Raw genomic sequence first — 26,344 nt, 5'->3', positions numbered from 1 at the left:
GCAAGACTCTTGTCTCAAAAAAATAAATAAATAAAGTAATGCCTCATTAATTTGGAGTAAGGTTGGGGGGCATAGAAGACAGAATAAATGCAAAAACTAAGTCACAGAGTGTTTCAAGCTTAGGCTCTTTAACTTTCAAGCGTAGACTATTTATCGCTCATTTTAATTATCTTATTTACCGCACAGGTCAAGATGTCAAGAATACTCTATATTGCCAGGTGCCAGGGCTCATGCCTGTAATCCCCGCACTTTGGGAGGCTAAGGTGGGTGGATTACCTGAGGTCAGGAGTTCGAGACCAGCCTACCCATCATGGCAAAACCCCATCTCCACTAAAAATACAAAACTTAGATGGGCATGGTGGTGCATGCCTGTAGTCCCAGCTACTGGGGAGGCTGAGGCAGGAGAATCGCTTGATACCTATAATCCCAGCACTTTGGGAGGCCAAGGCAGGAGGACTGCTTGAGGCCAGGAGTCTGAGTCCAGCCTGGGCAACATAGCAAGAAGCCATCATTACAAAATAAAAATGTTTTAAATTAGCTGGGAATGGTGGCATGCACCTATAGTCCCAGGTACTAGGAAGGCTGAAGCAGGAAGATGGCTTGACCCCAGAAGTTCGAGGCTGCACTGAGCTTTGATCAGGCCGCTGCACTCCAGCCTGGGTGACAGAGCAAGATCCTGTCAATAAATAAATAAATGAATAAATAAAATACATAAATACGTAAATAATCTTTTTAAGAGCAGTACTATTCTATCTCCAGCAATGTCAAACTATGAGAGTCAAAAATATTTTAAGGTCTGCTGTGTGCTTTCCTCAGAGGGAAGGAAACTAGGCATCCCACTGCAGTTTCATAAATACGTAAATAATCTTTTTAAGAGCAGTACTATTCTTTTTTTTTTTTTTTGACGGAGTCTCGCTCTGTCACCCAGGCTGCTGGAGTGCAGTGGTGCAACAGAGCAGTACTATTCCATCTCTAGCAATCTCAAACTGTAAGAGTCAAAAATATATTTTTTTTTTGAGATGGAGTCTCGCTCTGTCACCCAGGCTGGAGTGCAGTGGCACTATCTCGGCTCACTGCAAGCTCCGCCTCCCAGGTTCATGCCATTCTCCTGCCTCAGCCTCCCGAGTAGCTGGGACTACCGGCACCCGCCACCACGCTCGGCTAATTTTTTGCATTTTTAGTAGAGACAGGGTTTCACTGTGTTGGCCAGGATGGTCTCGATCTCCTGACCTCGTGATCCGCCCGCTTCGGCCTCCCAAAGTGCTGGGACTACAGGTGTGAGCCACCGCACCCAGTCCAAGAGTCAAAAATATTTTAAGGTCTGCTGTGTGCTTTCCCCAAAAGGAAGGAAACTGCAGGCATCCCACTCCTCCCTCCCAGCAAAGGAGACCAACAGACAAAAAACATAGAATGCTTCTAGGATTTTTTTTTTTAAAGGAATAATCTAAATATAAGAAACTATTTCCTTAAAAATCCTGACATTGGAGTTCTGCTACCAAAGACACAGTCAAAGATCTAAACAGCCAGAGTCGGAAAAAAAAAAAAAAAACCCACAAAAGTTTATTTGAGAACAAGAGTGAAAGCTTTTGCACATCTGACAAGGTAGACTTGTTTTACAGCAGATGCCATCCATATTCAGCCCTTACCAATACTATCACAAATGAAACATACTATTTCTTACAATAAAGATATAGGCGTAAGTCAAGGACTATGACTAACTAGAGTGAAAGGAAAGGTTAGACCCCAAATCTTATTCCTTAGACCAATTCATAACATAGGATTTAAATTAAACTATTCAGTCTTCTAATGTAGTGGTTCTCAACCTGGCTTCTTATCAGAATCCCAGGAACTCTTTTAAAGAAATTCCCAATAACTAGGCTGTACCCCAGTCTCTAGGGGTGGGATCCAGGCATGAGTATTTTAAAGCTTCTCAGGTGATTCCAATGTGCAGCCAGACCCTGTCGCAAATTCACCACAGCACTAGAGGCAGGTAACGATTACTAGCAGATTCCTCAGCCCCATCAAGCCCTCCAAGAAAGGGAGACCTGGTGGGCAACACTGGCTCTCACTTACGCTATCCTTTCACTCCTCTTAAGAACGACATAAGTTATCACTTTTGGTAAAATTTTGAGACTTTCCATATGCCATGGTGATTTTTAGAGCAATATTTAATCAGGTGAATACCAGCAAAGAGAGAAAATACAGAAAAAGAAATTTCCATAAGGCATGATATGAATAAATATGTGAAAAAACAATCTCGGGTTTAAAAGTAAAGCATGAGAATTTGAAGCCTGCGAAATTTTATTTATACAAAAGAATAAAAATAGTTATTTAAAAAGAACTGATTTAAACTTATGTTTTTCCATTTTTCCTGTTCCTTGAACATGAATCTACTACCAACTCAGAAAGATTTAAGATAGGTAATTACTAAACACTCTTTACCTCCCCTTGCAAAAAAACAGAGGCAAGTTTCCCATTTTACTTATGATAAACCAGATTATTTTCAGTTATGAATATTGGCAACTGCATGAAAGAGATGATCAGATATGTCAGCAGGAAAGTATGAGCTGTACAAAGGCATTACAAAAAAACCCCAAAGAAAATAAGATAAAAACAACAAGAGAAAAACAAGAAAACATAAAACAATATAAGAAAATGCCAGATATTTACAGCCTCCATCTGAAATGTGACTTGTGTTCTACTTTCAGCATAAAACAAAACCAGAGAACATTTCTTGATGGGTATCACAGATGAAGCTGGTGCCAGCCAGTTTTGGGGGAGACATTCATTCTAAGAAGGGAGAAACGCACAGTTAGCAACTTGCCGGGATTACAACATTGTCTTGATCTTCCTGCAGTTCTGTTACTAAAAATGACATAAAGTAAGACCCAATGTCTTACAGAAATGACTTGTTTGTCACCACATTTAGAACAAACTACTCAAAGTCACAGGCACTGGGTCTGGGAGAGCAGAGGTGGATGGCCACGAACTCAGGTGAAGGATGTTTATCTTTGTGAGGTCAGAGAAGGGAAGCAGGGCTCTACAGCCTGGAAGCTTCTGTACTAATGTGTCTTCTAATAGTCCTAAAGAAAGAAAAACAAAAGTCCCAACTTACTCTCGGCAGAACAGTTGTTTGACCCTAAAGGAAAAAAAAAAATCTCATAAACAACTCTACTAGGGGACTGCTCTATAGCTAAAGATTATATTTCAGGCCAGGCACAGTGGCTCACGCCTGTAATCCCAGCACTTTGGGAAGCCGAGGCAGGCAGATCACAAGGTCAGGAGTTCGAGACCAGCCTGGCCAGCACAGTGAAACCCCGTCTCTACTAAAAATACAAAATATTGGCCAGGCATAGTGGTGGGCACCTGTAATTCCAGCTACTCAGGAGGCTGAGGTGGGAGAATCGCTTGAACCTGGAAGGCGGAGGTTGCAGTGAGCCAAGATCGCGCCATTGCACTCCAGCCTGGGTGACAAGAGTGAAACTCTGTCTCAAAAAAAAAAAAAAAAAAGATTGTATTTCAGGCCAGGCGTGGTGGCTCAGGCCTGTAATCCCAGCACTTAGGGAGGCCCAGGCGGGCAGATCACTTGAGGTCAGGAGCTCGAGACCAGCCTGGGTAACAAATTAAGACCATGTCTCTACAAAAAATACAAAAATTAGCCAGGTGTGGTGGCTCATGCCTGTGGTCTCAGCTACCCAGGAGTCTGAGGTGGGAGGATGGCTTGAGCCTGGGAGGCAGAGGTTGCAGTGAGCCAAGATCACACCACTGCACTCTAGCCTGGGTGACAGAGCCAGACCCTGTCACACACACACAAAAAAAATTTAAAAAAAGATTATATTCCAAATAAAATGTACAATATTTCACATCTGAAAATGGTCTGCCTTCTGAGTCCATAAAGGGATTGAAACATCAATTTTGCTCTTATTAGAGCACCTGAACTCACCAGTCCAAAAAAAAAAAGAGCTAGTATTAGCAATTTATTATTTAATTAAAGGGAATTTTTCATCATTAAAAATGTATGCGACCAGCCAGGTGTGGTGGCTCACGCCTGTAATCCCAGCACTTTGGGAGGCTGAGGCAGGTGGATCACGAGGTCAGGGGTTTGAGACCAGCATGACCAACATGATGAAACCCCGTCTCTACTAAAATACAAAAACTAGCTGGGCATGGTGGCACGCACTGTAATCCCAGCTACTCAGGAGGCTGAAGCAGGAGAATCACTTGAACCTGGGAGGCGGAGGTTGCAGTGAGCCAAGATTGCACCACTGCACTCCAGCCTGGGCAACAGAGCGAGACTCGGTCTCAAAAAATAAATAAATAAATAAGTAAATAAATAAATAAATAAAGTATGTGACCTCTTTCTCTCCTTAAAATACAAAAACCATAGGCCAGGCACGTTGGCTCACATCTGTAATCCCAACACTTTGGGAGGCTGGGGTAGGAGGATTGCTTAAGTCCAGGAGTTCCAGACTGGACATCATGGTGAAACACCATATCTACAAAAAATACAAAAATTAGCCAGGCAAGGTGGCATGTACCTGTATTCCCAGCTACTCGGGAGGCCAAGCACAGGAGGTCAAGGCCACAGTGAACTGTGACTGTGATGATCCTGCACTCTAGCCTAGGCGAAAGAGCAAGAAACTATCTCTCAAAAAAAAAAAAACAAAAAACAAAAAACAAAAAAACACCTAAAAGTTGAAGTATATCCAGATGGACACCCCAGACTTTAAATCAAGAGTTATGACTCCAGGTTAGGAACACTCAAGCTCTGAAGACAAACACATTTTTCTAATCATCTACAAAATTGCCAGCCTCTCTGAAGTGGTCTGGCTGATACTTACAGCTCGTGGTTTTTTGTTTAACTTCAGATCAATCCTGTGACAGAAAAGATAAAAGATATTTCCATTTTAATTTACAGAAAATGGGTCCCACAATCAGCTACTGCATAGGGCATAAGCTATAACAAAGACTATTTGGTTAAGAAAAATCCACATTCTTCATTAGACTATGTCATATTTAGTTGTTTACCCAGATATTATCAAGCAAGTATTAAAAATTATGAGCACACATTTTTGCCCTAAGGCAAACTTAGCTGACTCTAAAAAGAAATGTATACAGCAGCTACAAAAGCCATATAATTTTAAAACAATTCCAAAACTACATGTTAAAAAGACTGAAGTAAGAGGGCATGCTCTATGTTAATGTGTTAGTTCTGTAACTATATCACTGAAAATTACTGAGACACATGGTGATTAACAACAGGAAAGAGACTAGGAGTTTGTATTTCTGAACATGAAACACAAAATAAATTAAATTAATTTCAATTTTTAAATCTTTCCAAAGCAAAATATCAAGATCTTAAGCTATTATTCTCCTTATGAAGCAAAGCCAGAAAATCAATTTAAATATGAGTTAAAGTAAAGGTTATCTATTTTAAAAGAAATTAAAATGCATAAAAGTGAAGTTTACTTAATTTTGCTTAAGTTATTAAATAAAATGTTACCTCCATCACGTTTTTCTGTTTTTAAAAAAAACTTCCCAGCCTAACCTAATATACATACCTACAATTAAACAGATAAACTATGGGTTAGAAAGGTCTCAAAAAGGCATACTGGTGTCTACACACTAAACAACACAGCACAAATACTAATTCAAATCAAACTTACTCAAAGTCATAATCAAACATGCCAGACGGGCTGAGGGGCAGCATTTGAAAGGAAGAAAGCAATAGAAATTAATATACTAATTGAATAAATTAGTCGATTAGCCACCCTAGCAAGAACTGTAGAAACAAAATCAGCTTTAAGAATCTTAAGCAACAAAGTATCAAACATCAAAGCACCAAAGATTTTGTGGTCAGAAGATCCCCTTCCTTCAATGGATTTCATATCAGAAGACTAGACTATGAAAGAAAGTTATTTCATTAGAAAACTACAGACACCTGGAGCCCTTTTATTAGCTGCCAAATTCGGAGTTAGAACTTTTAAAATATTTAATTGTATTGAAAAATATAATTAGGGCATTAGAAGAAACAGAGAAAGAAAGGTTTAGTCATATAATGAAAGGCACTTTGAAGAGAGTGCTAACAACTCAGCATAATATACTTTCACTAAAATAAAAAACTACAACAGTCTAAACTTTAAAAAAGGAAAACATTTTACAAATTTTTACTCAAGTTATATGGGTTTTTTTGTTTGTTTGTTTGTTTGAGACGGAGTCTCACTCTGTCACCCAGGCTGGAGTGCAGTGGCGGCGATCTTGGCTCACTGCAAGCTCTGCCTCCCAGGTTCACGCCATTCTCCTGCCTCAGCCTCCCTCAAGTTATATGTTCTAAACATGTCCAGGGAACACCATGCTCCTTTTCTACAGCATTCATCCTAAAAGCCCAAAGTTGAATGAATAAACTTCAGTGGTGGAACCTTGTTCCAGAAAATGAAGAACAGTATTGCTCTGCTACCTAAGTAGATGATGGCAATTAACTGTCTATATCAGGGCTATAATTAAGAAACACAAAAGTCTGCAGCACCCGTATTTATTTATTTATTTTTTTTTTTTTTTTTGAGACAGAGTTTTGCTCTTGTCACCCAGGCTGGAGTGCAATGGCACAATCTCGGCTCACTGTAACCTCCGCCTCCTGGGTTCAAACGATTCTCCTGTCTCAGCCTCCCTAGTAGCTGGGATTACAGGCACCTGCCACCACGTCCAGCTAATTTTTGTATTTTTAGTAGAGACAGGGTTTTGCCATGTTGGCCAAGCTGGTCTCGAACTCCTGACCTCAGGTGATCCATCTGCCTCGGCCCCCCAAAGTGCTGGGATTACAGGCATGAGCCACTGCACCCAGCCTGCAGCACCTCTATTAAAACAAGGGAAAGCTGCCATCCACAAGCACCCGAGTCTCAGGGATCTGGAAGGAGCAGTACAGAGAAGGAGACCATTTTGTGCCATCACCGCTAGCAGGCCATGATCTGGGCAGGCCTCCAAAGCAAACATTAACCTGGAGCATGACACCTGCTCCTTCGCGGGCTCCAACACCTTCCAGACTAAAACAATAAGCAAATGGCTACATTTAGGTGCTAAAACAATACGCAAATGGCTACATTTCCTCCTAGACAATGTTTGCAAGAGTAAAGCTGGAAGAAAGCTTAATGTCAATATCTCTCACAAAATAGTTTCACTTTAGACATTTAGGAGAGTATACAGTAGGTGTATGAAACTAGGAATTATCAAATATTTCACTTTCAGCCTGACTTGACTTTGTTCACAAATCAAAATAGACTGTATCTAGTTAATCAAAACTTTACAGACTATATAAAGTAATTTTTTATAGTAACAGAAACTTATGAGTAGCTATATATTATTATTATTATTATTATTGAGACAGGGTCTTCCTCTGTTACCCAGGATGAAGTGCAGTGGCTCACTGAAGCTTCAACCTCCTGGGCTCAAGCAATCCTCCAGCCTCATCCTTCCAAGTAGCTGAGACTACAGGCATGCCATCACGCCCAGTTAATTACTGTGTTTTTGTGTAGAGACGGGAGTCTCGCCATGTTGCCCCAGGCTGGTCTCGAACTCCTAGGCTCAAGTGATCCCTCCACCTCAGCCTCCCAAATTGCTGGAATTACAGGTATGAGCCACAGCACCTGGCCACTATATGGTATTATTTCAACTTTTTCTTTAAAGATACCAGGAATGACATACTGTTCAGGTATCATGTAAAATATAAGAATTCAGAACAATGTGATCACTTATGGATGCTAAAAATTATTTGATAAATTTTTATATTCTGGCGGGGTGTGGTGTGGTTCATGCCTGTAAACCCAGCACTTTGGGAGGCTGAGGCAGGAGGATCAAGCCTAGGAGTTCAAGACCAGCCTGTGCAACACGGCGAAACCCCATCTCTACAAAACAATACAGAAACTAGCTAGGAAACTAGCTGGCACATGCCTGTACTCCCAGCTACTTAGGAGGCTGAGGTGGGAGGACTGCCTGAGCCCGGGAGGTCAAAGCTGCAGTGACCCATGATCTCACCACTGCACTCCAGCCTGGGCAATCCAGCAAGACCTTGTTTCAAGAAAAAAAAAAATTTCATATTCCTGAAGAGGGCAAATTCAAGTTATTTCCTTTTGCTTAAGTGCCATATTTATTTCCACCTTTGCTCACCACTAAACAGTGTCTGGCACACAGTAAGTACTCAAACATTTGCTGAAATAATTCATTATTGACTCATCTCACTATATGGGGTATGGCACACTGGAGGATAAACATGTACTATATTGGGTACAAACTTAACAATGTACATAGACACCATGCTCTGTCCCCACCCCAATCTGCCAGCCCTACCGAGATATCAGTCAGCAGTAGTAAGGGACTTGGAGCAGACACAATTCCTGACTAAAGACGGCAGGAGTCCAAGAGCCTTAACTGACCACTCATGGGCCATTCAGGCACACTGAATTTTGCTTCCCTAGAAAGGAAGCAAATCAGCTTCACTCTCCTTTCTTGGGGCAGATGAGTGCCTAAGGCCAAGGGAGATCAGCCAGATATTAAATCAGAGGGAAGACAAAAGGACAGCAATAAAAAGCAGGATTCTGCTTTCCAAACAGAAAACACTATTTGTGAAGCAGTAACTAATATCGAAGATCTTTACAACTACTACTATTTTTCTGGAAGGAGATAGCTCCTAGGATAGGAAGAAGTATTGTTCCTATGGAAATGTGCTAGAAACCTGCAAGAAGAAAATGAAGTTTAGCTCCTCTTTAACTCCTTTTTATCAGTCACCAGCTAATAACATCATTAGTGGAAATGAAGAACTACCTGAAATAAACAGCTATCTACAGAGTATTAATCAGTAATGGGAAAAAGTCCCCGAAACTTTCAAAGAGTTTCCTCCCTACTCTAGACACTATGAAATAAGAAAATAATCACTACTTTAAAATGACACTAGGCCAGACACCGTGGCTCATACCAGTAATCCCAGCACTTTGGGAGGCCGAGGCAGGTGGATCACCTGAGGCCAGTAGTTCACACCAACACAGTGAAACGTGTCTCTACTAAAAATACAAAAATTAGCTGGGCACAGTGGTGCACGCCTGTAATCCCAGCTACTCAGGAGGCTGAGGCAGGAGAATCGTTTGAACCCAGGAAGCAGAGGCTGCAGGGGCCAAGATCGTGCCACTGCACAACAGCCTGGGTGACAGAGCAAGACTCCGTCTCAAAAAAATAAAAAATAAAAAAAAATAACACTGGAGTAAATTTAATAAAAGCAATACAGAGCATGACATTTAATTATCTTGACAATTAAAAAAATTTTTAAGAATATATTTCTCTGTTATTCGTGATAAGCTAGCACCAGTCTTACTACAGTTGGTCAAATAACCTATAGCCTTTCAAAAATATATGAAGAGGTAGATATGCAATTTTTGCTAATTCTTACTACAGTTATGCGATTACGATGGTGACTTCTGGTTTACAGAAAAATGTTAAGCAGCAGTCCTCAGTCATTATTTGAAGGAAATACTATTTCTGCAGTCTAGAAAACACCATTACCATCAACAAGAAAAACTCTTAAAATAATTGAAGAACCAGCTGACGCCAATCAAGGAGGTTCAAATCAGGTAGAGTTAATTCTACATTAGCCCCAGGCACTGTCATATGCATGAAGCTAACAAGTTTAATACCTTGGGTGCATGAAGGAATACCCTACAGATTTGTAAACCAAATCCAGAAGCAAACTGGAGAACAGGGAATGCCACCCATCCCTTGCATTGCCCCCTTTCACCTGCTCAGCACGCAGTCTTCCAGGAGAAGTAGAACGAATGTACAGTTTCTAGAAAGAGAAATCTTACCCTGGCTTCGGAACTTCTAGGAGGCATGGAAACAGGTATGTATAGGGTCTCCATTTCTCCTGGAAGGCTTGAGGCCAGCAAAATTCCTTACTCTAGAAACCGGACATTATACTCTTTAGGTCAAGCTGCATAATTTCCAATTATCTGAGTTGACAAGCCCCAGCATGATCATACAAACCCCAGGCAGAGTGAATGCTGAAACCCTCTCTGGGTGACACCTGGCCTCTCTGTCCACTGATGTCATTCCTATCTCATTATGTACTGCAAAAAAACATGGTGCACCAACGTTACACGTTACCTATGAAGACACTCTCATATTTTACAGGCTTTATACTGTTCCTCCAGTATCTGAAGTCAGCATATTGCTGAGAAATACAGAAACAGAAAAATCACAAGCAATAAAAAAAACTTGTATTTAAAGAGAAAAAAAGGCATGTCAAATCAGTTCTCTCCATCCACAAAGAAATAAGAGTAGGCAAAGATCAGAATTACCAGCAGAAGACTTTATCCCACTTTACAGCTTCCCAATAAGTACTAGTGGCATTTTTCAAATACTATTACACAGATTCCATTGCTATTTCTCCTTTTCCTCTTCTAAAAGTATTCCATATTCACCATATGAAACAAGGTTTTTATGGAATAAAACTATTCTACACTAGAAACAGTGAGAAGAATGTCCTGGAGTCTTCCTTGAGGGTTACTCTAATGCCCACCAATTCCTCCCTTTGAGCAAATTAGCCCGTTCACTTGGACCTAACGACTTTCTTGCCATCAGCAACAAAAAGAGTCTGCAGCAATCCTAAAGAGTTTTTATTCTAGGCAATTCCTTTCACAGCAATGGTCATGGGAGCTGCGGGCGGTGGGATCCCTGCCACTGACCTGTGCCGGTTTTTATTCTTTCGCTTTTTATGGCTGCTGTGGTGACTCCCTGAGGAAGTAGAAGAAGCAGCCTTCTGAGGTTTCACTCCCTGCACAGATCCATCCAGATCCTCAGGGTCCTCCTGGCTGGGCTCATTTTCCTGATTGTGGAAGTCTGGAGAAGTGTCACTTTCCGTCCCACTTCCTGGCTCCCCTGAAGGAAATAAAACACAAGTTTCCAAATGCATCATCAGTACTCCTCAGGCAATCTGTCCATCAACATGAACACTAATAGGTAGGAAAAAACCATTCCCTATCCTCTAATTGACAGAGAAGATACATGTTGACAGAGAAGATACACACAAAGGATCAAAGTGACCAGAGGTCCTGAAAAAGCATGTAATCTGAAACAATGTAACCAGAGAGAACAGCTCTAACGGCAGTTTTTGTTTTTATAGAGATGAGGGTCTGGCTGTGTTGTCCAAGCTGGTCTTGAACACTTGGCCTCAAACCATCCTCCTGCCTCAGCCTCCCAGAGCACTGGGATCACAGGCATGAGATACTGTGCCTGATCTATAGTCTTAAAAATATATATGTTTACACAAGTTGTTATTGAGTTTGCTTTTATTTAATGTAATCTACAGTGATGTACAAAAAAAACTACAGTGACTGTACAAAAAAAAAAAGGGGGGGTCAAAGAGGGAGAAGACAGCCCATTCCTGAATTACTCTGATAAGTTTTCCATTGTTTTTTCTTGTTTTTTTTTGTTTGTTTGTTTAACCTTTAAGCTCTGTTGAACTTGAACCTTGTAACTTTTTTTTTTTTAGACAGGGTCTCACTCTGTCACCTAGGCTGGAGTGCAGTGGTGGAATCTCTGTTCACAGCAGCCTTGAGTTCCTGGGCTCAGATGATCCTTACACCTCAGCCTCCCAAGTAGCTGGGACTGCAGGTGCCCATAAGCATAAGCCCTGCTAATTTTTCTATTTTTTGTAGAGATGTGGTTTTGCCATGTTGCCCAGGCTGGTCTTGAACTCCTAGGCTCAAGAGATCCACCTGCCTCAGCCTTCCAAAGTGCTGAGATTACAGGCATGAACCACCACACCCAGCCTGGTAAGTTTTATTTTATTTCATTTTATTTTGAGACAAGATCTCACTCTGTCACCCAGGCTAGAGTGCACTGGTGTGAACTGGTGTGATCACAGCTCATGGCAGCCTCAAACTCCTGGGTTCAAATTATCCTCCCATCTCAGCCTCCCCAGTAGCTGGAACTACCGGCACATGCCACCACACTTGGATACTTTTTTTTTTAAAGATGGGGTCTTACTATGTTGCCCAGGCTGGTCTCAAACTCCTGGGCTCAAGCAGTCCTCCTGCTTCAACCTCCCAGACTGGTGAAATTACAGGCATGAGCCACGCATTCTGCTAAGAATACTTTTAAAATGCAGTAATAATCTTCAGCTGACACATATTCTCAATTTTAAAACATCACTGTAGATTACCTTAAATAAATAAAAGCAAGCTCAATAACAACTTGTATAAACATATATATTTTTAAGACTATAGATTAGGCACAGTATCTCATGCCTGTAATCCCAGTGCTCTGGGAGGCTGAGGCAGGAGGATGGCTTGAGGCCAAATGTTCAAGACCAGCTTGGACAACACAGCCAGACCCTCATCTCTATAAAAACAAAAATTAAAAATTAGCCAGACATGGTGGCACATGCCTGGAGTCTCAGCTGTTCAGGAAGCTGAGGTGGGAGGATCACTTCAGCCCATAAGTTTGAGGCTGCAGTGAGCTATGATCTTACCACTGCAATGCACTCTAGCCTGGGCAACAGAGCAAGACTGTCTCAAAAAAAAAAAAAAAAAAAAAAAAAAGCTGCACACAGTGGCTCATGCCTGTAATCCCAGCACTTTGGGAGGCCGAGGTGGGTGGATGACCTGAGGTCAGGAGTTCAAGACCAGCCTGGTCAGCACGGCAAAACCTCATCTCTACTAACACAAAAATTAACCAGGTGTGGCAGCAGGCGCCTGTAATCCCAGCTATTCGAGGCTGAGGCAGGGAGAATTGCTTGAACCCAGGAAGTGGAGATTGCATGAGCCGAGATTGCATGAGCCGAGATCGCTCTGGGTGACAGAACGAGACTCCATCTCAAAAAAAAAGAAAACAGTTATTGGTATGGTTTGGCTCTGTGTCCCTACCTAAATCTCAACTTGAATTGTAATCCTCACATGTTGAGGGAGAGAGCTGGTGGGAGGTGACTGGATCATGGGGGTGGTTTTCCCCATGCTATTCCTGTGATAGTGAGGGAGTTCTCACAAGAACTGACGGTTTTAAAAGTGTTTAGAAGTTCTTCCTTCACACGTGTTCTCTCTCCTACTGCCTTGTGAAGAAGGTGCTTGCTTCCCCTTCACCTTCCTCCATGATTCTAAGTTTCCTGAGGCCTCCCCAGCCATGTAGAACTGTGATTCAATTAAACATCTTTCCTTTATAAATTACCCAGTCTCAGATATTTCTTTATAGCAGTGTGAAAACAGATTAATACAGTTATATTTGTATTTCCTTTATATATATACTTATTTTTCCTGAAAGGAATTTCTTTAAACTTTTAATAGGTAAGGATGAGTGAGGGAAGACTTTCACTTTACTCAACTGTTGAAGGATCCTAAATATATACATTATCTGGCCGAGCACAGTGGCTCATGTCTGTAATCCCAGCACTCTGGAAAGCTGACACAAGTGGATCATCTGAGGTCAGGAGTCGGAGACCAGCCTGGCCAACATGGTGAAACCCCACCTCTACCAAAAATACAAAAAATTAGCCGGGCATGGTGGTGAGCGCCTGTAATCCCAGCTACTTGGGAGGCTGAGACAGAAGAATCACTTGAACCCGGGAGGTGGAGGTTGCAGTGAGCCAAGATGGCGCCACTGCACTCCAGCCTGGGCAACAAGAGCAAGACTCCGTCTCAAAAAAAAAAAAAAAAAAAAATTTATATATATATACACACACACACACACACACACACACATTATCTATTTCTAAAACTTGTCAAAAAAGGTCATGTGGTAGCAGAACCAAGGGACCAGTTTTCTTCTTTTTTGAGACAGTCTTGCTGTATCACGCCCAGGCTGGGGTACAGTAGCGCGATCTCGGCTCACTGCCATCTCCACCTCCCTGGTTCAAACGGTTCCCCTGCCTCAGCCTCCCGAGTAACTGGGATTACAGGCACCCACCACCATGCCCGGCTCATTTTTGTATTTTTAGTAAAGATGGGGTTTTGCCATGTTGGCCAGGCTAGTCTCAAACTCCTGACCTCAGGTGATCCGCCCACCTTGGGCTCCCAAAGTTCTGGGATTATAGGCATGAGCCACCGTATCTCGCCCAGTTTTCTTCCTTCTATGGTCTTCATATTATAATCTGCTAGGAAGAGAATTTAAATTGAGTAGCATATGGGTACAAGAAGTAAAGGAAAGAGACAGTTCCAAAAAAGCAGAAGAGAGAAATAGCCAAATCTCAGAAAACATGAAACCCTAATTTGAACACATTTTAGGAAAGCAACAGAAAAGGAAACTCTAGAGCAAGCATGTCCCACCCAAGGCCCATGGGCCACAAGCAGCCCAGGACGGCTTTGAAAGTGGCCCAACACAAATTTGTAAACTTTCTTAAAACACTGTGAGATTTTTTTGTAATTTTTTGTTCTTAGCTCATCAGCTATAGTGTTAGTATATTTTATGTGTGGCCCTAGAAAATTCTTCTTCCAATGTGGCCCAGAGAAACCAAAAGATTGGACTCCCTGCCTAGAACTATGAAGCTATTATACAAAAAGTATACTGGCCAATACTGCCCTTCTGATGTTCAAGAAAACTGATTTCACACTAAAAAAACAACATGCTACACAAAGCTGCAGTAATCAACACTGTGTGGTACTGGTATCAACGTATAAATCAGGGGACTAGAATTCAGAGTCCCAGGATGAACCCTTATATTTACAGTCAATTGATTTTCAACAAGGGTGACAAGACAATTCAATGAAGAAAGAAAGTCTTTTCAACAAATGGTGCTGGAACAACTAGATATTCACATGCAAAACAATGAAGCTGTACCCCCATCTCACACCATACACAAAAATTAACTCAAAATGGATCACAGACATAAATGTAAGAGCTAAAACTAAAAATCTTAGATGCCTGGCCGGGCGCAGTGGCTCAAGCCTGTAATCCCAGCACTTTGGGAGGCCAAGGTGGGCGGATCACAAGGTCAGGAGTTCAAGACCAGCCTGGCTAACAGAGTGAAACCCATTCTCTACTAAAAATACAAAAATTAGCTGGGCATGGTGGCGCACGCCTGTCATCCCAGCTACTCGAGAGGCTGAGGCAAGAGAATCTCTTGAACCCAGGAGGTGGACGTTGTGGTGAGCCGAGATAGTGCCACTGCACTCCAGCCTGGGCAATAAAGCGAGACTCCGTCTCAAAAAAAAAAAACTTAGATGCCACTGGGTTAGGCAATGGTTTCTCAGATATGACCAAAAAAGCAAATCTAACAAAAACAAATATATAAATTAGACTATAATTTTTTTAATTTTTATTTTTTTGAGACAGGGTCTTACTGTCGCCCAGGCTAGAGTACAGAGCAGTGGCACAATCACTGCAGCCTTGACCTCCTGGGTTCAAGTGATCCTTCTCCCTCAGCCTCCTGAATCACTGGGGCTACAGGTGTGTGCCACCACGTCCAGCTAATTTTGTTTTGTTTTGTTTTGTTTTTGGTAGAGATAGGGTCCACTATGTTCCCTAGTCTGGTCTTGAACTCCTGGGATCAAGAGATCCTCTCACCTTGGCCTCCCAAAGTGCTGGAATTGTAAGTGTGAGCCATCTCACCAGTCTTTTCAGGTTTTTGTTTTGTTTTGTTTTGACAAGGTCTCACTCTGTCACTCAGGCTGGAGTGTCATGGTTCACTATAGCCTCGAACTCCTGGGCTCAAGCAATCCTCCCATCTCAGCCTCCTGAGTAGCTGGGACTATTGGCTTCCCAAAAGTATGAGCCAGCCACTGCACTCAGCCAAAAATCTTTAATACATAAGTGTTTGTCTTAGTCAAGCTTCTGAAAGCAGTAACTTGAGTCTTTCCCTGACAAGTACCTGGCTGCAGCTTATTCTTGCAGGTAGACAGGTAAACAGCCATATACTGAATGATCAGCTAAGCCAGGGCAAGATTACAGGCTCAAGTGAAAACTAAGTCAGGGCCAGGCCCTGTGGCTCACGCCTGTAATCCCAGCAATTTGGGAGGCAAAGGCAGATGGATCACCTGAGGTCAGGAGTTCAAGATCAGCCTGGCCAACATTGTGAGACCCCATCTCTACCAATAATACAAAAATTAGCTGGGCATGGTGATGCACACCTGTAATCCCAGCTACTTGGGAGGCTGAGGCAGGAGAATTGCTTGAACTTGGGAGGCGGAGGTGGCAGTGAGCCGAGATCACGCCATTGCACTCCAGCCTGGGTAACAAAAGCAAAACTCTGCCTCAAAAAAAAAAAAAAGAAAGAAAATTAAGTCAGATATCATTCCACCTCAACTCACAGGAGTGAGGTCCAGGATGTTCCTTAACAAGTTTAGCTCTACATTCTAGAGTGGCATTAATTAAAAAGAAGTAAGATTAAAAAAAAAAAAAGATTTAGTGGAGAGTCATAGTAAAAGAAAAATCAAAAGGACTTGGTATAATTGATGAGGCTGGCAGAAAGGAGTCAAAGACGTCTACAGAGTTCTGAATAAGGGAGAAGTGAAGTACCATCACAAAAAATCTGTGAAGACAAATTCTGAAGGAAACAGAACAATTCTGTTTTAGATCAAATATTTGAGTGATTATGAGTGGAAATGTCTAGAAGGAAATGCAGGATTCAGGCCGGGCGCAGTGGCTCATGCCTGTAATCCCAGCACTTTGGGAGGCCCCTACAAAGCAGAGGTTGCAGTGAGTCAAGATCGTGCCACTGCACTCCAGCCTAGGCAACAGAGCGAGACTCCGTCTCAAAAAAAAAAAAAACAGAAAAGAAAAAAAAAAAGAGGAAATGCAGGAGTAAAGCCAGGAAAGAGGTTAAGGGCAGAGAAACAAATTTAGAAATCTGTACATAGAGATAATAATTAAATACTTCTAATTCCCAAACTACTAAAATCCCTTTTCCTCATATCATTGTACCAATGCAAACAAAAGAACTAGATCCAACAACAAGATATACCTTCTGAAAGAAGTACACAGTAATACTGAGAACAGGTCGTATTTCAAGGTGATGAAATACACAGAGAGAACATCCAATATGGTTACACTGAGTCTGACTCAGAAAGATAAATGCACAAATCTATAACCCATCCCTGGAAATTAGACTGTATGGCTTATGTATAAAAAATAAGATATAATTCGTTTACAGAGTAAATAGCACTATTTTCCATTTTATATTTAAGAACATACAGGTGCATCCTATTTACAGGATGAGCATTTCTTTTTTTTTTTTTTTTGGCATGGTCTCACTTTGTCACCCAGGCTGGAGCAGTGACATGATCATGGCTCATTGCAGCCTCAACTTCCTGGGCTAAAGTGATCCTCTCACCTGAGCCTCTCTAATAGCTGGGACTACAGGCATATGCCACCAAGCCTGGCTAATTTTTTAATTTTTTGTAGAGACAGAGTCTTGCTTTGTTGACTAGGCTGGTCTTGAACTTGAACTTGTGGGCTCAAGCGATCCTCCCACCTCTCCATTCCAAAGCGCAGGGATTACAGGTGTGAGCCACTGCACTGGGCCAAGATGAACATTTTCTAAGAATTATTAAATTGGGTACATGGGGATTTATAAGATATATTTGAAATTTTCCATAAAAGTTATTGTTTTAACTTTAATTCCCTAAGAATTTATAAGATTTATCAGTAATGAAATATATCTTTGTCTCTTTGAGATGCTAAAGCCAATCTTCATGACAGAAGAGGCAAAAAGAGTACAGTAATTTCTTCCTCAAAAGGAAAAAATATGATTGTTCATACATGGTGGCTCACACCTCTACTCCCAACACTTTGGGAGGCTCAAGTGGGAGGATTATTTGATGCCAGGAATTATAGACTAGCCTGGGCAACATAGTGAGACTCTGTCTCTTTAAAAAATTTAAAAATTAGCCAGGTGTGGTGACAGATGCCTGTGGTCCTAGCTACTTGGGAGGCCGAGGCAGGAGGACTGCTTGAGCCTAGGAGTTTGAGGCTGCAGCGAACTATGATCATGCCACTGTACTCCAACTTGGGCTATAGTGAGACCTTGTCTGGGTCGGGGAGTGGAGAAAAACATGATTAAGGATACCCTAAAAGTTTCAAAACTTCTAGGAAGAAGAGGGAAAAGGGAAGAGCATAAGAAATGCAGTCCTCAGATACACAACTGGATGAATTAAGTATAAGGGTGATGGTAGCTTAAAAATAAACTGATGAGAAACATAAAAACATAAACTTACTCTTTTCAATGAGCTGGTCCTGAACTCCTGCCAATGCACTTACTGCCTAAAAGAAAAGCCACCAGTTACTAGAAAAGTGACCACAGACCTCAGAAGAGCACTCCCAGAGGAAGGTAAAGAAAAAACACATTCCCCAACAACAGGCCAAAGAAAGATTCCCCCACCACCACTACTTACAGCTGCTGAGGTAACTGAGGATTTACTGAAGAGCCGCTCAGCTTCCTTAAACTTCCGGTTCCTTCGATCATTTTTGCTATTGGAGTTTCTAAAACACACAGAAGAAACTCATTATGAGCACCAAGCTATGTCTATGGCTCAAGCTGGGGATGCCCCAGGACTCATGTTCCATGCAGGAAGCTTCCATATCACTCAGACTGGCCCAAACGACCTTTATGCTGAACATAGAAAGCAACGTTTTCCAATATATGGTACATGCCCCACTGTGAGACATGAGATTTAGTTGCTTCACATGTTCATTTTTTAAATTTATTTATTTATTTACTTATTTATTTATTTATTGAGACGGAGTCTTGCTCTGTCACCCACGCTGGAGTGCAATGGCAGAATCTCAGCTCATTGCAACCTCTGCCCCCTGGGTTGAAGCGATTCTCCTGCCTCAGCCTCCCAAGTAGCCAGGATTACACGTGCCCACCATCATACCTGGCAAATTTTTGTATTTTTAGTAGAGACGGGGTTTTGCCATGTTGGTCAGGCTGGTCTCGAACTCCTGACCTCAGGTGATCTACCCACATCGGCCTCCTAAAATGCTGGGATTACAGGCATGAGCCACCGCGCCCAGACATTTTTTTTTTTTTTTTTTTTTTTTTTGAGATGCAGTCTCGCCCTGTCACCCAGGCTGCAGTACAATGGGCAATCTCAGCTCGCTGCAACCTCCACCTCCCAGGTTCAGATGATTCTCCTGCCTCAGCCTCTAGAGTAGCCTGGGATTACAGGCATGTGCCACCACACCCAGCTAATTCTTTTTTTGTATCTTTAGTAGAGACGGGATTTCACCAAGTTGGCCAGGCTGGTCTCGAACTCCTGACCTCATGATCTGCCCACCTCAGCCTACCAAAGTGCTGGGATTACAGGCATGAGCCACTGCACCTAGCCATTTTTTTTTTTTTTTTTTTTTTTGAGAGTCTCACTCTGTCTCCCAGACTGGAGTGCAGTGGCCAGATCCAGGGTCACTGCAATCTCCACCTTCTGCGTTCAAGTGATTATCCTGCCTCAGCCTCTGAAGTAGCTGGGACTACAGGCGCACCCCACCACGCCCAGCTAATTTTTGTATTTTTAGTAGAGACAGGGTTTCACCATATTGGCCAGGCTGGTCTCAAACTCCAGACCTCAAGTGATACACTCACCTTGGCCTTCCAAAGTGCTGGGATTACAGGTGTGAGCCACTGTGCCTGGCCACACTTTCATTTTAATACGTTATCTATTTTACCTTATTTACTTATTTATATATTTTCTTGAGACGGAGTTTCACTCTTGTTGCCCAGGCTGGACTGCAATGGCGCGAGCTCGGCTCACTGCAACCTCTGCCTCCCAAGTTCAAGCGATTCTCCTGCCTCAGCCTCCCAAGTAGCTGGGATTACAGGCATGTGCCACCACGCCCGGCTAATTTTGTATTTTTAGTAGAGACAGTTTCTCCATGTTGGTCAGGCTAGTCTTGAACTCCCAACCTCAGGTGATCCACTCGCCTCGGCCTCCCAAAGTGCTGAGATTACAGGCATGAGCCACCATGCCCGGCCAATATATATTTATTTTAATGCTTATTATTTAAAAAGTGGAGAACAGATTAGTGATATGAAGTGTCTCTTAAATAAACTTAATTCTCAAATTTAAAGAAAGAACCAGGGTTCCTTAGAGGAATGGCTGATACCAGGTCTGGGACAAAAAATGCACAAGGTAAGTATGGGACATCTCTTAGGCCAGAAAGCAATGGAGTACTCCAAAAGTAATAGGGTCATGTTGAAACGACAAACAAGCCAGCTTGAGGAGGCTCCCTCTGACCACAGTTGGGACAAATGTGGGCAAATGAAAGAAACAGAAGTCAAAAAAGGAAGACTCTTTTTCAGAATGCCAGTAATAAATATAAAGGGAATAATACAATTAGAGAATCACTATTTTACAACTTCCAGTGTACTAACGGATTCAGATAAGAATCAACAGTGTATACTAAACAACTGAACACAAATTTAGAGGGAGCAGTATATTCATAATGTCTCAAAGCATAACATCCAAAATTACTTGTTAATCACAATGGGAAAAAATGAACTTTTATAGCAGATAAATCATATGATCAAACTTAGCAGCAACAAATAATAGGACAATGTGACATTATGTGCCTCCTGATAAACTAGAGATACATAACAAAGGATACACCAATTGCCTATGTAAGATTTTTGCAAAAATGTTTAAAGGATCTTTCAGGACCATTTTAATCAGTCATGAGTTTTGCCCTCAGAAAATCTCAGGAAACTGCAACATTCTACAAGGCAATGTCATGAATACCACCACAATCACCACCAAAAGGGTGACTCTCCTCAATCTTAAGACATAATAGCCAAATGCATGCATGAATGCTTACTGAATCCCGGATCAAAACAAATTAGCAAAGAATTTTTGGGGACAATTGAGGACATTTTAATAAAGACTATGTATTAGATACTATTATATGTAGTATTGATTTTCTAGGTATAATAACTGGTTAGGTAGGAGAAATGGCCCTATACTCAGGAGGTAATTACTGACACATTTAGGTGCAAAGTGTCATTTATCTGCATCTAACTTTCAAACCGTTAAGTGGGAAAAAAGGGTAGGGGGACTGGGAGATATAACTACAAAGGAGTGGCATAGGAAGATCTTTGTGGTAATGGAATAGTTCAGTAACTTCATTGTGGTTACATGAATCTACACACAAGATAAAGTGACACAGAACTATATATATACATTGTACCAATGTCAATTTTCTGGCTTTGATACTGTATTATAGCTACATAAAACACAACCATTGGGGAAAACCAGATGAAGGGTACAAGAGACCATTCTGCCAACTCCCTATGAATCTACAATTATTTCACAATTTAAAAATGTGAAATGTAAATATAGATGTGTGCTTATATTAATATATATTATAGAAAAGTAAGAGAAAGCAAATGTCACAACACATTAACAATTTGTGAATATAGGTAGGAGGGTATCAAGTGTTCATATACTATTCTTCCCATTTTCCTATAATTTGAAGATTTTCCAAAAGTTCACAAATTTTTAAAAAATAATATTACTAAGTAAGCAGTGGTACAGCTGGCACACAGGTATGGCAAAAATTGTGAGGGTCAGCTGGGCGTGGTGGCTCACCCCTTTAATTCCAACACTTTGAGAAGCTGAGGCAGGAGGACTGCTTGAAACCAGGAGTTCCAGGCCTGCCTGAGCAACAAAGTGAGATCCCACTTCTACAAAAAAAAGTTTTTAATTAGTCAGGTACAGTATGGTGTGCCTGTAGTCCCAGCTAATTGGGAGGCTGAGGTGGGAGGATCACTTCAGCCCAGGTGTCTGAGGCTGCAGTGAGCTAAGATCGTGCTACTGCACTCCAGCCTGGACAACAGCGTGAGACCCTGTCTCAGAAAAAAGAAAAGTGGCCAGGCGTGGTGGCTCACACCTGTAATCCCAGCACTTTGGGAGGCCAAGGCAGCAGATCACCTGAGGTCAGGAGTTCGAGACCAGCCAGGCCAACATGGAGAAACCTCGTCTGTACTAAAAATAAAAAAATTAGCCAGGCATGGTGGCACGCGCCTGTAATCCCAGCTACTCAGGAGGAAAAAGAAAAAAAGAAAAGAAAAATACTGTGAGGGTAGAACTCATGACTGATTAAAATGTGTAAAAAATTTAATAGAGTGCTACTGTATAAAGATACTGTATTTAAGCCTCACACAACCCTATGCCATAAGCCCAATTTTCGCTATTTTACAGATGTGAGCCTTGTCTAAGATTATTCGGTGAGGCAGTGCCTGAGCCAGAGTCCAAGAGTTCAAGTCCAGATCACACCACTACTTTACTACTGCCTCCAGCAAAGTTGCCACTAAGAGCATACAGTCCTACAAACAAACGTTACTAGGGCACAATAGGAACACTACAGGCTTTCGACACTCACTTTTGGTTGGTCAGATACCGATCCCAGCCACGAATAATATTGCCATACATCTGAGTGTCTTCCAGGTAGCTTCCCTCAAAAGCATAGATCTGTCGCTCCAAGTTTGCCAATGTTTCCTGAGAGATGAAAAACAAGGACATGAATTATACCTTTTAAATGCAAACACTTAAGTCTGACCAAAATGAAATCCTGATATTAGACTCGTAAACGCAAGCTTGCCACACTAAACCACCCTGTGGAGAGATGGATGATATGGGGAGGAGCAGGCCGTTTAGGACTAAGACAGTCTAGACCTTTGGGGCTGATGGACCCCTGAATGTATAAAGCATGTCTCCAGAAAAATACACACACACGCGAAATTTTGCATATACTTTAGAGGATTCACGGAAACCATGAGTCAAGAACCCAGGCTAACGCAGAACTTGGGCGATGTCCACTCCCACGCACAAAAGGTATCGCTACCAGGAGAGGGAAGGGTGAGCAGCCTTTCAGCGTCAACTCGCTCCCCTCCCCGCAGGCTCAGAGAGGCCGCCGACACCGGGCTGCCAGTTGCTATGGAAACCTAGAAGGGCAGCTTCAGGTGAGAGGGGCCTCCCGGGTGCCCAAGCCGAGACGCGGGGGCAGGAAGAGCTTAGCCACCAGAGTGCATTGGGCCTTGGGTGCCTGTCACAATTCTGAATTCTCCGGAATGTGTTCTTCTCCCTCGCCTGTCACCTTCTAGATGTTCCCAAACACATCACAACCCTGTCTATCAAAAACCTCCATTCAACGGATCTACTCCTAGTACCAAAAAGAACACGCTCCCCACCAGCCTCCAAAGTCCAGACGAGGTGACTGGGTCCCCCTCCCACACTAGCCTCCTTCCCCAACCCCCGCCCCGCAAAGATCACGGACTAGCCCGCCTGGCCCACCCCCGCGGCTCACGGACGCTCGCCCTTCCTAGCGCCCTCTCCCCGGGCCCCGGCACCGTCCTCCCTCCACGCCCCCTCCTGCGGCTGCCGCTTCCCCTCCCCCTCCCGCGCTCCCGGCTCTCTCCCGGCTCCGGATTCGCACAGCCGGGAAGCTGAACCGCCGGCGGGCCGCAGAATGCGCACCCGGCCTCAGGCCGCCGAGCACCCGGCCCGCCGCGCCGCGCCCCCGGAGTAACAAACGGCCTGGCGCGGCCGGGCTTGGGGCCTGGAGGCGGGGCGGGCGCGGAGCCCCATGCCGTGCAACCCCTGTCCTAGCCCCTCACCGCCAGCTCCTGCTTCCGCTTCACGAGCTCCGCCAGCTCCCGCCGGGTGTCCGGGATCTGCGGCGGCGCCGCCTTGTTGTGCATCGCCATGTTGGGCTGAGGCGGGCGGCGGCGGCGCGAGGTTGGAGGCGGTCCCTGCGCCGCCAGGGGGCGCCCCCCGCTCTGCGCCTGCGCGCGCGGCTTCCGGAGACGCGTGCAGCGCCGCGCCGAGCTTCGCTAAGGCCGGGGCTCTCGAAGGTCCTTCTCGGAGAGCTCTAGAGATGCGGCTTCTGCTTTCTGCCATTTCCTGCCCCTCGGCTGGCCGCCGGCTTTACAGACGCCACAAATCCATCGTGTCCAAAGCCTAGCTCGTCCTCAGGCCTCCGAGTCTCCTGTGCGCCCCGCTTCAGTCCACTTCAGTGAATGACTTTCACTATCCACCGAATTGCCTGCGTCAGAAACCCGGTTTTCCTCACTCTGCACCCGGAGTAAAACGCGATCCCAGGTCAAGCTCTATGGACTCGACTCCGGAAGAGCTCGCGAATCCATTTGCTTGTGCCTGCGCCTTCTGCCACCTCACTAGTTCATTCAGGCCCTCCCTGCTTGGGGCTACATTATTCCAGCAGCTTCTTTATTTCCACCTTTAGCCCCACTTAATCCACTATCCACAGTGGTGCCAGGATCTTCCAGAAACAAATGTTATCACTCCCCGGTTTAAAATCTTTCAGTGGCTTCCCATTTTCCCATTGCCCTTTGGAGAAACAAGTATGTGTAGTGGTTAAGGGCACAAAACTGGAGCGAGAACTACCTTGTTCAAAATCCTATCGCTACATCGATAAAGTGTGCTCCTTTGGGCAAATAACCAAATCTCAACTCCCTCATCTGTAAAATAAAAGCAGTAATAGAATCTACCTAATACATTTGCTGTGAGGAGTAAATCACCTAACATGTGTAAGGGGTTTGGCAGGCGCCAATGACTGTGCAAGTACGAGTTCGCTTTTATCGCTAAGTCCAAGGTGTAAACGTTGTTTTCACTTGGCCCCTGTGGATTTCTCCGTCCTCAGCTCTCCATCTTTCGCTGTTCTGCAATTTCGCTATCATAAGTCTAAGTGGGATATTTTTTCTTCTTTTTGTTTTGTTTCTTGCTTGGAAGTCTTTGGATTTCTATAATCTGTGGGTTGGTATCTTCCACCAGTTTTGGGAAATCGCAGTCATTTTTCTTCAGATGCCTGTCTCATTTTCTCTCTCCTTCTGGAACTCGAACATAAGAAGCCTTTATTTTTAACCTACCGTCTATATTTTCCATCTTTTTGTCCCTCTGTGCTGCATTCTGAATAACTGGTTTCGTGTGCAGATCTTGTAACCTGCCATCTTGCTGAACTCCCTTACTAATTTTAGGGGGGGTTGTATAGATTCCTTGGAATTTTTTACATAGATAATAATTTCATCAGCAAATAAATAGGGAGTTTTTTTTCTTTCTAAGCTGACTGCTTTTTCTTTTTCTTCCTTATTGTGCAGATTTCCAGTAGTCTGTTAAATAAAAGTGATAACATTAGACATCCTTGCCTTGCTCCCTGTTTTAAGAGGAATGCAGGCCGGGTGCGGTGGCTCACGCCTGTAATCCCAGCACTTTGGGAGGCCGAGGCGGGCGAATCACAAGGTCGGGAGATCAAGACCATTCTGGCTAACATGGTGAAACCTCGTCTTTATTAAAAAATACAAAAAAAAATTAGCCGGGCGTGGTGGTGGGCGCCTGTAGTCGCAGCTACTCTGAAGGCTGAGGCAGGAGAATGGCGTGAACCCGGGAGGCAGAGCTTGCAGTGAGCCAAGATCCCGCCACTGCACTCCAGCCTGGGCAAGAGCGAGACTCCGTCTCAAAAAAAAAAGGGGGGGGTGGCGAATGCATTCAGTCTCTCACCATTAAGTATGACGTTAGTTGTGGGAGTTTTGTAGATGCTGTTTTTCAAGGTGAGGAAGTACCTCTATATTCCTAGTGTAAACCAAAAAACAAACAAGAAAAAAAACTTTTAAGCCACTGAGTGCGGTGGCTAAATCCCACCACTTTGGGAGGCCGAGGCGGGCGGATCACGAGGTCAGGAGTTCAAGACCAGCCTGACCAACATGGTGAAACCCCATCTCTACTAAAAATACAAAAAAATTAGCCAGGTATGGTGGCGTGCACCTATAATCCCGTCTACTCAGGAGGCTGAGGCAGGAGAATCGCTTGAACCGGGGAGGCAGAGGTTACAGTGAGCCGAGATCGCCACTGCACTCCAGCCTGTGTGAGAGAGTGAGACTCTGTCTCAAAAACAAAACAAAACAAAACAAAAAGCTGGCTGGGTGAGGTGGCTCACGCCTATAATCCCAGCATTTTGGGAGGCCAAGACAGGTGGATCACCTGAGGTCAGGAGTTGGAGACCAGCCTGACTAACATGGTGAAACCCCGTCTCTACTAACAATATAAAAAATTAGCCAGGCGTGGTGACATGCACCTGTAATCCCTGTACTCAGGAGGCTGAGGCATGACAATATCTTGAACCCGGGAAGTGGAGGTTGCAGTGAGCCGAGATTGTGCCATTGCACTCCAGCCTGGGCAACAAGAGTGAAACTCCATCTTAAAAAAAAAAAAAGTTGGTGTGCTCCATCAATTCCTGGAGGCCCGACAAAGGTAGCCTGGGAATTCCAGATAAATGGAACAAATGATGACCTGCTAGAAACGCATGGGAAACAAAATAACTATTCACAGAACCACATAAAAGCCTTCCAATAGAAACTAAAAAAAAAAAAAATCAT

General features: G+C 43.4%; 1 protein-coding gene across 4 annotated transcripts; it reads right to left on the bottom strand.

The window, feature by feature from the left end:
• Positions 1-1,529: 1,529 nt before the first annotated feature.
• On the bottom strand, positions 1,530-25,101 carry MEAF6 (MYST/Esa1 associated factor 6). Of its 4 annotated transcripts, none has more exons than XM_031016371.3 (8): positions 23,573-23,739; positions 22,339-22,454; positions 18,360-18,447; positions 18,183-18,228; positions 10,725-10,917; positions 5,667-5,696; positions 4,842-4,875; positions 1,530-3,083 (listed from the first exon to the last, which is right to left on the bottom strand). In XM_031016371.3, exons 1-8 carry the CDS (start codon positions 23,660-23,662, stop codon positions 3,075-3,077), a joined length of 606 nt encoding a protein of 201 aa, XP_030872231.1. In that variant the 5' UTR covers positions 23,663-23,739; the 3' UTR covers positions 1,530-3,074. The 4 variants fall into 4 exon arrangements, 3 of the variants coding, with proteins under 3 accessions (XP_030872231.1, XP_030872235.1, XP_030872232.1); XR_010131587.1 differs by lacking the exon at positions 5,667-5,696 and adding an exon at positions 5,504-5,561 and having other exon boundaries at positions 2,151-3,083; XM_031016375.3 differs by lacking the exon at positions 5,667-5,696 and having other exon boundaries at positions 23,573-25,101.
• Between the last annotated feature and the right edge of the window lie 1,243 nt (positions 25,102-26,344).

The sequence above is a fragment of the Gorilla gorilla genome, chromosome 1, assembly GCF_029281585.2.
Source record: "Gorilla gorilla gorilla isolate KB3781 chromosome 1, NHGRI_mGorGor1-v2.1_pri, whole genome shotgun sequence".
In the NCBI taxonomy this organism is placed as follows: domain Eukaryota; kingdom Metazoa; phylum Chordata; class Mammalia; order Primates; family Hominidae; genus Gorilla; species Gorilla gorilla.
The sequence above is the reverse complement of the archived record's forward strand: the minus strand, read 5'-3'. Positions and strand labels throughout refer to the sequence as shown.